The 15,682-nt window shown below is 51.1% G+C and overlaps 1 protein-coding gene across 3 annotated transcripts in view; it reads right to left on the reverse strand.

The window, feature by feature from the left end:
* Positions 1–1,353: 1,353 nt before the first annotated feature.
* Positions 1,354–15,682, reverse strand: part of MYO18B (myosin XVIIIB) — a 255,506-nt gene continuing 241,177 nt past the window's right edge. For 2 of the 3 annotated variants that reach the window (XM_027050907.2, XM_027050910.2), the window contains 2 exons: positions 4,049–5,297; positions 1,354–1,591 (listed from right to left, as the gene is read on the reverse strand). In XM_027050907.2, the coding sequence (XP_026906708.2) occupies positions 4,061–5,297 (1,237 nt within the window). In that variant the 3' untranslated portion in view covers positions 1,354–1,591; positions 4,049–4,060. Of the gene's footprint in view, positions 1,687–4,048; positions 5,298–15,682 lie in introns of all 3 variants that reach the window. The other variant, XM_027050908.2, reaches the window with a different exon arrangement.

The following is a 15,682-nucleotide window of genomic DNA, read 5'->3' on the forward strand; positions in this document are numbered from 1 at the left end:
TTTGGACACACACAGATAGCAAGGATATGTGCTGAGACAAAAGGCTGTGTGAGGACACAGGGAGAAGGTGGCCATTTACAAGCCAAGGAGAGACCTCAGAAGAAACCAGACCCACTGACACCTTGATCTTGGACGTCTAGCCCACAGAACTATAAGGCAGTCGATGTGTTGTGTAAGTCATCCAGTTCGTGGTACTTTTTTTTTTTTTACAGTAGCCCTTGCAAACTAACACACAGAGGGAGCTCCAATTGGCTATCCCAGAGGAACCCTAGGAATAGAGGTGCATTTGGGGCAGGACATAGTCTATGCTGGTGGGACTTTAAATAGGGGCAGCATTGGCATTCCAAAAGTGGGCGTAAGCTAGCAACTGCCTTTGCAAGCAAGGAATAAGAAGTGTATTTATCTCTCAGGACTTTTTATAAAGTTGCAGTGAGATGTACATATAAAATGCTTAGCCCAGTGTCCAACACAGTATATGAATAATAAGCAATAAATAGCCTATAGTTTTAGTATGATTAAGACTTCAAGGATGTTTGAAGAAGTGGGTGCCCAAACTATAGACATGCCTGGGGGCGTGTGGTCTGTGGTACATGTGGATATTTGTGTTTGGATGGTAGGGCTGTATACGCGAGGAGCTGTATGGGGGCCTGTGAGCACATGTTCACGGGGATCTAGAATGTTGATATAGGCGCACATTTGTGGGGATATATTCATGTCAGTGTGTCACATGCATTCGAAGTGTGTAGGTTCATTAACTTTTTTAGTGGCTCATTCATTCATTCATTCATTCAAAATTTCTTGAATGCTTGGGGCACCTGGGTGGCTCAGTCAGTTGAGCCTCCAACTTCGGCTCAGGTCATGATCTTGCAGTTCATGAGCTCAAGCCTTTCATCAGGCCTGCTGCTGTCAGCACAGAGCCCACTTTGGATCTTCTGTCCCCTCCACGTCTCTCTGCTCCTCCCCTGCTCATGCTTGCACTCTCTCTCTCTCTTAAAAATAAATAAACAGTTAAAAAATTATCTTGAACACTTGCCTCCCCATATATACACAATGTAGACAGTAGACAGACAAGGGGGCTATGATGGGAGGATTGAGGGAGAATGGAGACAGAGCATTTATTTCAGGTTGATGTATCAGGGAAGACTTCCTGGAAGGGGTGACACTTGTGTTTGACTTGGGCAGGTGAGGAGGAGCAAGGCCATTGCCTGGAGTCATGTAGGGGGGAGAGAAGTGTGCACTCGAAAATACGGTTTGGGTTGATTCCATTCCTTGGAAACTTTCTACCCGGATTGCCCCCAGTCGAACCTCCAGAGTCCCCGGGGACAGGATCACAGAACGGAGAGGAAGCACAGATGCCAAGCAGCTATCACTTTATTTTGTACAGACCAAGCAAGCTGGGATCCCCATGCCTGAGGGATATGCCTCCTGCTGGGGTCTTCTTGCCTCTTGAGTGCAGCCATGCTGGCCGGCTCTGGACTCAGGGCCCCTGGGGAGGTCTGGCTGGTCTCTCTCTCTCTCTCTTCTCTCTCTCTGTCTCTCTCCAGACAGTTGTGGAGTCAGGAAGTCTTCGAGGGCAGTCTATCTCAGGAAGCTGGAAACAAACGCAGGTCAGAGCTGATCGATGGGATACAGGAAGGCTGTTCTGGGGATGGAGGTCCTGCGATCCCATGTCTTCAGGGGACATTCCTGCAGAGACACCACCCAGAGGGATGAAGGAGTGCATGCAGCAGAAGGGAAATGAGTGGAAAGAAACTTGGGACAGAGCTGCTGAAGGGCCAAAATGTCCAAGCGCAGCACAACCTGACCCTTACTGCCTCCGGCAGGTGCTGGGCCCTAGGCTAGGGGTCTCTGGCATTCACACCGGACACATGGTGTTACTTCGGGTGACTATTAGTAGCCCCATTTTCGAGCTGCGGACACAGGTGCTTGGCAAGGTCACATCACGTGCCCAAGGTCGCGGCCAGCTACAAGGAAGAAGTGAGCGTTGAGGGGCTTGCTTGGGCTCTGAATCCCACAATACATTTGCTCAGGGGGGACAGGGCTGTATCGTTCAGTTCATGCCTCCAGCGTGGATGTCAGGGTGGAGGATATTTTTTGGCAAATGCTCCTTTACCACAGTGAGCGCTGCTGGGAGGGGGAAGGACTTGAGTTTAAAAAAAAAAATGGCAGAGACAAGATGTTCTGTGATGACTTCGGCTAAGAACTGTTCCCCTCATGGACGTGTGCCCTTTACTTGGCCTTTGAAACTGCTTTCCGTGTCCCCGAGAGCATAATAATGTAAATGAATATCACATCTCTTCCCGGTAATTGAGAGCAGAGAGAAGGCCATGTTAAGTCAAATTAATTTGCTCTGATACAGTCCAAGCCCATCTCCAAGGAAGGGGCAATGGCTTTTTGATGGGCTGAGGGTGCCTCTCGAAGTAGCAGATCTATGAACGTGGAGGCCAGGTGGCTCATTTGGGTCCAGGAGGCCTCTGGAAGGAGGGCTGGGGACTGAGGCGAGGCACCGGCGAAGCACCTGCATGTGACCGCTCCGTTATACTGGAGCCTTGAGCTGTTTCAAGTTCAGTGACTAAGAGATTTATGGAGGCCGCGGGTTATTACTAGGGAGGGGGTTTGCCTGGTGTCTGAATCCAGAGGGAGGTTCTTACACCTTCTCCTCTGATGCCAAGTTTCCCCTAACTGGCTTTGCACTTCAGCCAGGAGCCGTGAGGTGCCCTAAGGCTTGAGACGTGCCCAGGGTCAGGGGCTAGACTGCCTTGGGCAGAGAGCACTGAAATGGGAGTGAAGGTGGCTGGGTTGGAGGCAGACTCACTGGGCAGGGGGGGGCTCGATCTGGGGTTTTCCCTCATTTGTTCACCAATGAGGGTCGGGGTCTGGGGGTCCCAACATCCCTTTAGGTTTAGATGGTCCTGATGTCTGCCTCAGCTTGGGGGGTCAGTGGACCTCTTTAATAAAATCCAGCTCCTTCAAGGAGGCTCTGAGCTTATTCATGTGCATGCTTGGAATAGGCACCTGAGGAGACGTATTGCAGATACAAGTGGGGTCTCTGGAGTTACGAGTGCCAGTTCTGCCTGGGTGATTTCGTACAAGGGCCTTAACTTCTTTGATTCTGTTTGCCAACCTGTTAAATGGGAATAAATCATACTAACCACCTTTTGGGGGTTACTGTGGATACTAAGTGACTTGCTTGATATACACAGCCAGTGAATCGTAAGCCATTATGAGCAGTGGACCCCTCTTCTTACCTTTAGTCTGGAGAAGTGATGGGATTAGCACTGGGGGAGGAGAGGAGGCAGAGGGAAGCCTTGTTTCTCCCACTGCTTCTCTGGGCAACTTTGTACTTGCCCCTCCCCCCAACCTGGGGCCTCAGTTTCTCTCTGGCTACTTAATGCAAGAGTCAGACTCCAGGGGCCCCTGGGTGGCTCAGTCGGTTAAGCGTCTGATTCTTGATTTTGGTTCACGTCATGCTCTCAGGGTCATGAGATCGAGCCCTGCGTCGGACTCTGCACTGGGCCCAGAGCCTGCTTGAGGTTCTCTGTCTCCCTCACTCTCTCTCTGCCCGTCCCCTCTCTCTCTTGCATGCTCTCTGTCTCTTTAAAAAAAAAAAAAAAAAAGAGTTCCACTCCACTATTCTCAAAGCCCCTTCTGCCCTGGCCTGACCCTCCCCCACAGATCTGTCGTCGTCAGGTGGACAGAATGCCATCTCGGCTCGTCCAGCTCCAGGTAGATGGAGCCGTGGAAAGACTACCAGGCAAGGGTGGGGAAACCAGAAGCCCAGAACCTTCTTTAGTGTTGCCCCACGGGACCCCCCGGCTTTCCGATGGGTCCGCATCTTAAAGTGCTAAGGGATCAGTGGCACCTAGCAGACAGCTTTGCAAACGGCAGCTCATTATTTCCGCAAAAACCTCTAAAACCCGTGGTCTCTAGAGAAATCACTCACAGCGTGGAAGGCAGTGACAGCAACAGGTTTGTCTCCAGGCCGCCAGACCCGCGTGGGCTATTTGGTTTTCATTCCCCAAGAACAGTCCCTGCCTGCCTCTTTTACCTGCACTGGCTCCTACTTCTGCAGATATTTCTTCATTATGCTCTCAACATCCTCGTCTTTTCTCCCTGCCCCCGGCTCTCTGCTCTCGGGGGATGTTCGCTCGCCACCGTCACCGTCCAGCCGCGGGATTCTTGGTCGGCTCTTGATGCTGTCGGCGCTTTTGAAGGACACGATGGAGCTGGAGGAGGAGGACGAGTCAGAGAGGTGAGCGGGGTCCTCCCTGGACTCCGGACTCTTTTTCAAAATGGTCTGGATCCCTGAGAGGAAGGTCTGGTCGGCCTCCTCTGTCTCAAAGTGGATGCGCGGATGCCGTGGACTGTCCTGACCCTCTTTGGCCGCTCTGGCCAAGGACACAGGAGTCTCAGGCTTCCGGATGGCTGGGAGGAAGTCATCGAAATCCACTTTGGTCTTGCGTTTGTAGTTGAGGCTTGGGACCTTCCAGGTGAACGGATCACTGTCCAGAGGTTCCCCCATGAGGTGGGCGAATTGGCGGTTCTGGAAGACGAGAGGCTCCTTCCCGAGGTCTGGACAGCCCGCCTCGTCCAGTGAGGACTCCAGACAGCGCCTCCGCGGGCGCAGCGTGGGTGACAAGACCAGGTCCCTGGATGTGCTTGGGGAGCTCAGTGTTCTCCCCGAGCTCTGCCCTGATTCAAAGAGGGAATCGCAGGAGCTGAACCTGGTCTTCGGCTTCTTGGGCAGCAGCGTGGTTCCCTCTGTGCTGGGGGAAGAGATGCATTTCAGGCTGGTGGACCGCAGGAGCCCGGCCGACGTCCCAGAGGCACCCTCCTTTTCCAGGGCTGATTGTGTCCCAAACCCCAGCGAGAGGTCTCCCTCATCACTGCCTGCCCTGGACCTCCGCAGCGTGGATGCCCCGGTGGTCTGGTAAATGGGTAGAGTGGGCCAGTCCTCCAGGCTCAGCGTGGAGCCCTGTCCCTTCTGAGCTCTCTTCCTCCGGAGACCTTCCACGAACTCCGACAGGGCCGCCGAGGGGCTGGGCAGCTTTTCCCTGGACGCTGGGGACGAGTCTGGACTCCGAGAAGCCGGGGAGGAAGACCGTGCTCCCAGTCTCTCCGTGGGCTGCTTCTGCCCGCCACACTCATCACCGTCCCCCAAGTGGTAGTACTTCTGTCGCCGGAGGGAGAGGGGTGAAACAGACTTGTCCCCCAAGGTCTGGCTCCGCATGGTCCGGGCTCTGCTCAGGGCCGACGCCGGCTGGGACCTCTCTGCATCCCCGGTCTCCTCGTTGATCCTGTGCCAAGAAGACAAGTGCGGTCAGTAGAAACCACGGGATTCATACAGTCTGTGTGGTTGGTACGAGGGCCACTATGCACAGGCACTAATATGAGTTTTCTTTGGACGTGCCGTCCCTAACCGCGCTCTCAAATGAACTGAATGACTTCAAGCGTAAACTGAAGCCACGCAAATGATTTCTTGCTGCTTTCTGAGATGTAGTTTCTGCCTCTAATTAAACCCAGCTAACTACGTGTGAGTAGATTAAAATGGCAGTGAGGACAGTGGCTTAGATTTATGAGCCATCCTATCTGACATGATAGGACCCACCACCCCAGGGCCCGCTGTGACATAAGTCGTTTGCTTCTTGGAGACTTCGAGGGGGTCCTGTGGTGGTTGGGGGGGGGTATTTATTTATTGACTTAGGGCCAAGCCCAGAGGAAGGTCCCACCAAGCAGGGCTTTTGAGAATCAATGACCCAAATATGTCTCAGTGGGATGTTCCATGACACCCCTCGATTGTTTTACGGGGTGGAGGTAAGAAAAACACCCCCCCCACCCCACCCCCTGCCAGAAGAGAAAGGCTTTCATAAAAGAGACATGAAACTGAGTCTATACACGAGAGGACAGACGGTTTCTATTCCGGGACTACACCAGGCTTGGCTTTGATGCAGAGGCATTTTCACAACAGGCGGAGCCAAAAACACTCCCCCTCTGAAAAATGGGAACCTCGCAGCGAGATGAAATTATAGACTATAAAATAAAGGGCATCTTTACAGGAGAGAGACCAGAGTCCCCTCAGCCATTCCTGTAATAAATAAAATCTATTTGCCCTCTCCCTAAGAGAAACGACCCCCTTCCCACCCATGGCAAAGTCAACATTTATGAAAAAGCGAAAGGGGTAGTGATGTCGGAGCTTTGGCACAGCAGACAGGGCCGGGGGCTGGGGCCTGAGGGCGGCCACAGGCCACGTATATGCAGGTCTCTAGTCATTAGTCTGCTTCTCTATAGACGGCTGCTCCGGTTGTGACAATAGGATCCAGCCCCCTGCACACTGGGGCGGGGGTGGGGAGGGTTGGGATTCGGGTAGAAGACGCTGAAGAGGGTTTCTTGCTCACTGCTGTGTGGTATCACCATTTCCGCTCCCAATCACACAGGATGGTTTAGAAGGAAATGAGCTGACCACAATGTCCCAAAGGGCTCTTGGATCTGGGAGGGAAGCGAAACCGAAGGTCCCCCCGAGGAGATACCCAGAGGGCGGAGGAGGGTACAGACAGGGCAAGGGGATCAAGATCTTTTCTAGGGAATTATATTCTGCCTTCCTGAGCTCCTGAGGCCAAAGCTTTAACCATCCTATCTGTCTCTCTCTCTTGGGGTTGGCAAGAGCCTCCCGAGACCGCAGGTCTGTGGTTGGTCTCCATGGCAATGATTCCATGAGCGATGGGCACAGGGCTGGCTGTGTTCATCTCCTTATTCCCTTGGTCAGCTGGGTGGAGGGTCAAGGTCATAGTTGGGGGGTGTGGTGGGGAGGCCACGGGGTTGAGGTGGTGTGGGTAAGCTATCTCCATCACCAACTCTCCCCCAATCCTCAGTCCTTCTCTTGCGGGATCAGGCTCCCTACTCCCTTCCCAGCCTCCTGCCTTGAGTCCCCCTCTTGTGGTCCAGCCACACCAGTCTCCTGGTGCCAAGCCCTTCCCAGCATCCGGTCTGAAAGGGAGGCACCCCGTCATGATATGACACGTGGGGAAGTCACAGGAAGGAACACAGAGCTGGCCCTGGCTCCTCAAATAAGAGCGGCAAGATGCACAATTAATAACCAGGAACTAGAGACTGTGCATCATTAACAAGTCACAGTTAATGGTGATCACGATTTCTCCCAGAATCTCTGAGTCTCAAGCCTAACCCACCGCTAGACTCAATGAAAGCCTCAGTTCAAGCTCCAGGAGGGATGAGCGGATGAATGAATGAACAGGTGACCTTGTGGCTCATGGTGCCCGAGAAAGCTTGGTTCCCGGCCCCCCCTCCAATCCCACTGTGCTAAGACAGAAGCCACACAATTTCCCTGGAGCGGCTGCCTCCTTTCCCATTTCTTGGCTGTCACCTTCCATCTGTGTCACCGCTAGACACGGGCTGGAGGGCCCCTGTTGTGGGGACCTGAAGGTGTGTTGTCAGTATCATCAGGGTGGAGTCCCCTCCCTGAGCAAGCTGCAGGACGGCATTCTTGCTGTTTTCTTTATCTTTGCTTTTTTAAAATAAACAGCTCTGGGAGCTCCCAGGGGCAGTGGGCTGCCGCGAAAGCCTGACAAAAGTCATTTCCGTCCTGCCTTGGCCCTGAAGGGAGGTGGGCGTGATGAATGTGTCTGGGGAGCTCAGCCTCAACCGTCGTCTGCCATGTGGGGATGGCAGCGTCGGGAGCACCTGCTGCTGAGTCTCCCGGGATGTTGCTATCCTGCTCATCCCAGCTCCCACCCGGAGTGCTGTCTGTGGATGCCGGGACAGGGCATGGGGGCAGGGAGGGGACAGAAGTTAGAAGGAGGGGAAGAAGAGGAGGAAGGAGGCAGGAGAAAGGGGGAGGAGGAGGGAGAAGAGGAGGAGAAGGAAAGGGAGGAGGGGGAGAGGAGGAGGAAGGAGGCAGGAGAAAGGGGGAGGAGGAGGGAGAAGAGGAGGAGGAACAGGAGGAAGGGGGAGGGAGAGGAAGGAGGGAAAGGCAGACGGAGAGGAGGCGGGGAAGCCCCACTGCCCCCAGCCCTGCTGTCTGGACCGCACACGGCTGTCACCCCTGCACACTCTGACTTGGCACTGAGCCCAGCACAGAGCAGCTGCTCAGTAAATGTTGTTGAACTGAATCAAGTCTACCTTGGAAACAGAGTCTACGAGGAAGAGGTCCTAGAAGAACGGGAGACGGGGAGGAGGGGCAGAGGGAAGCAGGAAGAAGAAGAAGCCGAGGAGCTAGCACCTGCGGTGAGGAGAGATGGGGGTCCGGAGAGGAGGGGGAAAAAGCCCGGCTGATGGAGAGGGGAAGGAAGAGGGTGTCTGAGGGCAAAGACAGGGGAGGGGGGACGTGGGAGGGGCGCAGGCTGGCAGTGGAAGATCTGCCCTTTTCTTCTTTGACCAAGTGGGATGGGCTGGGGGCATGGCAAGCCGTCAGCAGCCTAGGGCTGGGGGTCTGGAGGCCCCAGGCTGTGAGAGCTGGTGCCCGGGACACAGGGTACAGGCTCACTGGGCCCAAGTCCCGGGGACCCCAGCTCCACCAGACTGGCCAGATCGGACCGCCTTCCCCAAGACCCACCAGGTGCAGTGCCTTCCATAAGAGGTGCAAACCAAAACGTCCCAGCGCAGCGGCTCAGGCCCCAGCCGGGCGGTCCCTGGGCTCAGCCCCAAGGGCCTGGTGTTCTGAGGGTGGGGTGGGCTGGGTCCCGCCTTCTTGGAGTTGCCTGGTGCGTTCAGAGCCTCAGCTGGTAGGCTTGAAACAGGAACACAAGCCAAGCTGTGCAGACTCCTGGGGCGCTGAATGGATGAGGAGGAGGAGGAAGAGGGGGATGTAGGCAGGTGACATGGGGAAGAGATGGGAGGGACAGCAAGAGAGAAAGAAGTGGTGGCTGGGTCTACCGTTCAGAAATCCACCCACATCTCTGCGACGCCGGCCTCTAGTTCCCATCTGCATTACCAAAGTACAAAGTCCCTTGCATCCACTCCTTTCCGGTGGAGACTGCAGAATTGAACATGAATGCAGACGCCCTCTCGCAGGCTTCAGGGGGAAGGTCCCCATTCTGCCTTTTGAGGCAGAACGATCCTCTCCATGTCTGACCCGGCTTGGGGCGTTACGAACCAGCCTGCTGTCATCATCCAGGGGCCCGGGAAGACTCATTTTTTGCCCGTAGAGGACAGCTGGGCACAGATGAAACCCTCTTCCATCAGCATCACATGATGGATGGATGGCAGATAATCAAGACGTCGCTGTGCCTGCCTCCCACAACCTTGGCCAGGGCGAGGGATAACGGATGGGATGCTCTGCGAGTGGCTGGGACGCAGGTGTGGACAAATGCTAGGCGGGGATACCGTGCTTCTCTAAGGAGAGACTCCAGGAGCATCTTGGGAACTTCTGCTGTCTAGCCTTTAGTCTATCCAAAAAAGACTAGATTTCAAGCATCCCTGCCGTCAGGAGCCAGCGGGCCTCCCTGCACATCTAGCCACGACAGTGCTGGGTGGGTCCCCTAACTGGGTAGTCAAGCATCACTGGCACAGCTACCTCTGATTGGGCACCCCCTGTGTGCCAGGCCCTGTGCTGGGTGCCATGCACACAAGGGAGACCAAGCTGATGGATGGGCCACCTGCCCTCATGGAGCTGACGGTCACGTTCATTCACAGTCTTTACCTGTAACATAGGTATTTACCTGGACATAGGAATCATGACCTCCAAGCATGGCAAGGTGGGGTGACCTCCACAAGCATACAGAGGTTACAGTGACAGAGGTGGGGTTGCAATCCCAGGATAGCTGACCCCACTGCCCGCAGCACTGTCTCTTAAACTTCCTCTGAGCCCTGCAATGTCCACATAGCATTTGTCACCGGCAGCTTACTCTGCTTCTGCCACTCACCAGCCACATGGCTTTGGGGACAGTCCCTTAACTGAGCCTCAGTGTCCCCAGCTGTGAAACGGGGGACACCAGGTCAACTTTGCAACGTTGTGGAGACAAGAGCACCGAACAGCCGCTCCACAAACATGTGCCGAATGAATGAATGAAGTGTCAATGCCGCGGCACCTAGTAGGTACTCAACGAGTGTGTGCTGATGAATGCATGAAGCGGCAAGGACAGGCGCGTCGCAGGTTTATTAAGTGAACCGAGGAAGAAGAAAATATCCATGAAAGTGCTCTAAGTACTGGTGGCTTAACCTCATGAAGGTCTATTAGGGAGATCAGGATAGGAAATACAGAAGATCCAGAAGTACTGGAATTTCTACTTTCTAACCTCCAAGGCTAAGAAAATGGGCTTCAGAGGAAGACAGACACGTCCAGGTTCAAATCCTGGCTGTCTTCTGTCCCAGCCAGGTTTCTTGTAGAACCGGAGATGACTCAACTGTAGGACTGGGAACCACAGCGCCCTATCTCACAGGGATCTGTGCGGAATCAGAGAGGACATAGGCCATAGGGATAGTCAGTTCCCAGAAGTGTTGCCCAGGGCCACCTCCACCTGCCCCCAGCACTCCATGAAGGCAAAGGGCGGTGCCCTTCAACGTGCACGTATTACTTATTCATTTCAAAACGTTGCTACTAGTAAATGTATGTTTAGAAATCTTGGGGCGCCTGGGTGGCTCAGTCGGTTAAGTGTATGACTTCGGCTCAGGTCATGATCTCATGGTTCATGAGTTCGAGCCCTGCGTCGGGCTCTGCGCTGACAGCTCAGAGCCCGGAGCCTACTTGGGATTCTGTCTCCCTCTCTCTCTGCCCCTCCCCTCCTTGCACCCTGTCTCTCTCTCTCTCTTTCTCTCAAAAATAAATAAAAAATTTTTTAAAATTAAAAAAAAATTCTTAATGCTTGTTCATTTTCCTTTAATGGCCCTTTCCATCAGGATTAGAGAAGGCCCCAGACTGAGGGCAGATGTTGAAGAATAAGCAGTTGCTCTATATGATCCTGTTCTGAGTAGAAAAGGACAAGGATACTGAAGTGGTCTGTTGGGCCACATTGTTATGAGCCAGCTGCTGAGACCCGTGTCTCCAGCGCAAACCACGCCTCTTCCCCTGCCAGGATGTCCGTGAACGTGGCTCCACTGTTTCACCACATGAATAGATGCTTCATGGATGTCAGGCGAAGAATGAAAAATGCACCTGTATGTGCCCGCAATTTGAACGCGTGATCTCGTCAGGATCAGAATTATCGCCCCATCTTGCAGATAAGGAACCTGAGTCTCACTGATGAGAAGCCATTTGCCCAAGGTCGCGCGGCAAAGTGGCTGGGCCTGATTGTGAACCCCGGTTGGCCAGATCTGAAACTCATCCCTTTTTTCCTTCTGTGACATCACATGCCCTCCAGGCAGAAAGCTGAGTGGAAAACTCAACCGGTAGAGCCCATAGCTGCATGTATATATTTTTCCAATTCCACTGGCACAAAATGAACCAAAAAAGTGAGGCCCGAGACAAGGAGAGACATGGGATTCACCGGCATCAGACGCAATCACACGGCAAAAATAATTCCTGGGTCTGAGTCTGGGCAGAGCCAGGACCAACAGGAGCCACAGGAAACTCAAGGCAGACTTAATGACACCATGAATCATCCCCCAAGATATGCTGTCGCCCCCATTCTTCATCCACACCCTGAAATTAAAAAGGAAATTAAAAATGTATAGATGTTCTAATACTGGCGAGGCCTGGGACGGGAAACCAGATGTCTTTTTTAGATGACCTGTAGGTTTTGTGACCACGTCCAACACGACGATGGATAACTTGTAATAAAAGCTGACGCGGTGCCCACCAACTGTGCGCGATGGGATAGGAACGTGAGACATTTATTAAGCCCCTACAGTGTGCCGCTGAATTCTGCATAATAATGGCTGCTGTATCTTGTGTTTTTAGGCTTCACGGGTGTTACTTGATTTCATCTTCACGACGGCCCTCTGTTATAATCCACTGCCGTCACCTTCCTGTGTCACAAAGGAAGGATGAGTAATTTGTCACGTAATAAATCAGAGAACACGGAGGCAAGCCAACTCCGGGACCCATGCCTCCTAACTGCTCTGCTCTCCTTTATCGTCCTATTGTACAGACAAGGAAACCGAGGCTCAGAGAGGCACATGGGCTTGCTGAGGAAATAGCAGGTTCTCGTCTCTGTCTGACTGTATACAATGCTAGGCGGAGCTCATGGCAGCTGATGGCGTGCTGTCTTCCCCTCCTGCAGAGCACACGGCAGAGTGGAGGCTGGATAAGCCCATGAGAAGGGCCAGCAGGGCAAAAGTTCCAGGTAAATTGAGCCTCGGACTAAGAGCAGCGAGAGGTTGGCAAAGGAGAGAGGTGCTGGAGCCTGCATGCATGGCCTTTCTGGAGGATGTGGGTGGGGTTGAGTGAGGCTTCTGGAAGCGGGGTAGGGTTTGGGTGGTGATGGTAAGAAAGAGACGCCATGCAGCAGGAGGAGATTCCTGTCCCCCCACCCCCCAACTGCCACTTGTGAGCTTATTCAATCTGCAAAACCCTTGACAAGTGAGGGCTCCTCATCTAAATCTCAAGGCAAGGAAACCAACCAAGGCTTAGAAAGGCCATCCATCTAAGGCAAGGAAACCAACCAAGGCTTAGAAGGGCCATCCATCTACAAGGCTCAAAGCAAGGAGGGAGCCATGGGAGGGGAGAACCAAAGAGGCGTGTTCAGCTGCAGTGAGCTTCGTGCTTCCTGGCCTGATGATACCATGACTCAAGTCAGATTAAAGACTCTGTTAATATCTTATATTTCTTATAATATAATGGATGCTAGGAGGCCAAGATAACTCTCAAGGCTTCCTTGCTGTTCCTTCCGATCTTAAATGGGTGCTGAGTCCTTGAGGCTTTGCCAAAACCAATCCAGCGACCCACCCTCAGCAGATACCTGTCTGCATACCTTCGGGGCATCTGCAGATTTTGCCTTGGCCTCACCCATACATTCTAGTGGTTACTACCTACAAGGACTACAATTAACAGTTTTTGAACACAGTTGCCCATCAGAATCATCCCTGGAACTCTACACACACAAAAAAAATAAATAAAATAAAATTATTTCAGCACAATGGGGGAGTAGTGAGGGGACCATTCCAGGTTCAAAGGGGATAAAGGCTAAAAACCAAGATGTGAATAAGAGGGGAAACTGTGTGTGGGCAGAGGAGATATTTGGGTACTCTCTGTACCTCCTGCTTAATTTTTCTATATCCTTCTGAAACTTCCCCCTCAAATAAATTCTACCAATTTTTTTTGTTTTAAAGAGAGATTAGGGGCGCCTGGGTGGCTCAGTTGGTTGAACATCCAACTTCAGCTCAGGTCATGATCTCACAGTTCGTGGGTTTGAACCCTGCGTTGGGCTGTGTGCCGACAGCTTAGAACCTGCTTCGGATTCTGTCTCCCTCTCTCTCTGTCCCTCCCCCGCTCATGCCCTGTCTCTCTCTGTCTCTCAAAACTGAGTAAATGTTTAAAAAATTAAAAAAAAAATAGAGAGATTAAAGAAACAAAACCACCAAATACAATGAACAGCGATACAGACAATGTTAGGATATTGGGGGTAATATGGATGTTTGGATCTTGGATGACCTTATGGATTTGTTAATTTTCCTAGGTACAAGAGTGCTGTAATAGTTGGGAAATGTCCTTCCTCTGAGGAGGAAGATGGGAAACTATTTTAAGAAGAACCATCCTGATGTTTTCAACTTACTTGCACATTGTTCAGCATCAAAACAAAATGTGTTTAGATACAGACAGAGGTAGCAAAGGAGGTGAAGGCAGAAATGAAGTTGATATACAAAACTCCGGTCATTGTCCAATTAAGGCTACTAGAGTGGATGGTGCCTAGGTACTTCTGCAGTAGAAAAGTATTAAGAAGATGAAAGAAGGTGATTTGGAAGAACTGTTGCTCTATATTACCAAAAAAACAAAAATAAAACAAAACAAAAAAACCCAGCAAACATTTTTACTTATCCTTCAATGTTGAGCCCAAGGTTAGCCTTCCCCCACCTCCCAGGCTGGGAGAGGTGCCTCTTTGGGCTCTCATAACCCCTGTGCGCCCTGCCCCCATCACTCCGTACTGCAATTGCTTGTTGACTTACTTATAACTCACAACAAGACTGCTATGAACTAGATCGAATTTTTCTTCTATGAATCCTGGGTATCTCAAGAGCGTCTGAAGGGAAGTTCACAGAATGGAAAGAATGAAGAAACGGAGAAGCAGAGGGAAAAAGGGGAATGTGGAAACATAGATAGAATGAACAAAAGGGCTCCTCTCGTTGATGAATTCAGACCCCGGCAGTGCTGCTTCTCAGCCAGCCAATCCCACTGCTCTGAGCTTAAGGAGAGTAGATTCAAAGCCAATATCTGGTACACAGGCTGGAGGGTATGCTTCAGGTCTAATCCCAAGCCGAAAGCCTGGTTTCACTGCTACGGAGTTTCATCAACTTCTGGAATATCAGAATAGAAAGAGCTTGAGCACCTCATCCTACACCTGGAACACCAGAGAAGGGAAGAGAACATCTCAGCTCATAGTCTGACGGGACAGTGGAAGTTCTGGGTCTATACTTCTTGATCTTCTGATACAATTTCCACAGTGTTTTGAAAGGGCAAACCGGATATGTAAAGGCATTAAAATCTCTAATTAGATTGGAGATTCAACTTGGGTCCAACACACTTTAATACATGTTCAGTGCCTTCCTTCACTTTTCGTAGACATTGCCGCAGCGAAACATGGTGCAAAGGCAATAACCACAGAAAAAAAAAAATCTTAGACGTATTCATAAAAGTACCCAGTTCCTCATGAAAACACAGTTTTAAGTGAGTGGAAATTATTCAACCAGCCAGCCAGCCAGCCCTCCTTACATCCATCCAGTAATACATCCTTTACTGAATCCATGATCCCTCACAGTACAGAATCTTAAAGTCTAAAAGGGAAAGTCGATTCACTGCGTTATGACTGGAAGGAAATACGAGTGAACCTTCACATCGTCCTAGGCATGGAAACTAAAGAAGAAATGTTTACTGAGCAAAGGGAGTAGAAAAGCTAGCTCAGCATTCAGTTTCCAGATATGATAGATGAGCTTGTATCAGAGAAGATCTGCGCTTAGAAAAACTAGAAAAGCTAAGTTTAAATTTACAGGCATCGGAGAGCACCGAAGCCACCAAGACTTAAAGGATTAAGTTCTGGAAAGAGGAAAGAATGTTGAGGTGAGCCCAGCTCTGTGGCACTTTTCCCCTAGAAAATTGCTGATCTTGAGGAAGAAGAACTAATCTCAGGAACACACATTCAGATATCAAGACATACATATAGAGCTACATTAATTACGGCAATGATAAATCAGCTCAAAGATAGACAAGTAGAAACATGGAATAGAACGGGGTCTAGAATACATATAAAATCAGTTGCTTTAATAGAAGATGATACAGTTTTAAAATGTGGAAAATATGATTTCTTTTCAAACACACACACAAGACTAATTGCATATTTACATGGCCATGAATCTTAACCCTTACCTCACAACATAAATATCAATTCCTGATGAATTGCATATCTAGATATAAAAGTTATATCAATACAGCGTTTACCAGAAAACACAGAGAGATATTTTCATAAATTGGGAATAGGCAAATAACTCCTCGATGGGATATATAAAGCACCAACCATAAAGGGAAAATATTCTGAATTCAGTTATATTAAAGTGAATAACTTCTGTTTGTCAAAATAAACCA

This window comes from Acinonyx jubatus, chromosome D3 (assembly GCF_027475565.1).
Source record: "Acinonyx jubatus isolate Ajub_Pintada_27869175 chromosome D3, VMU_Ajub_asm_v1.0, whole genome shotgun sequence".
NCBI lineage: Eukaryota > Metazoa > Chordata > Mammalia > Carnivora > Felidae > Acinonyx > Acinonyx jubatus.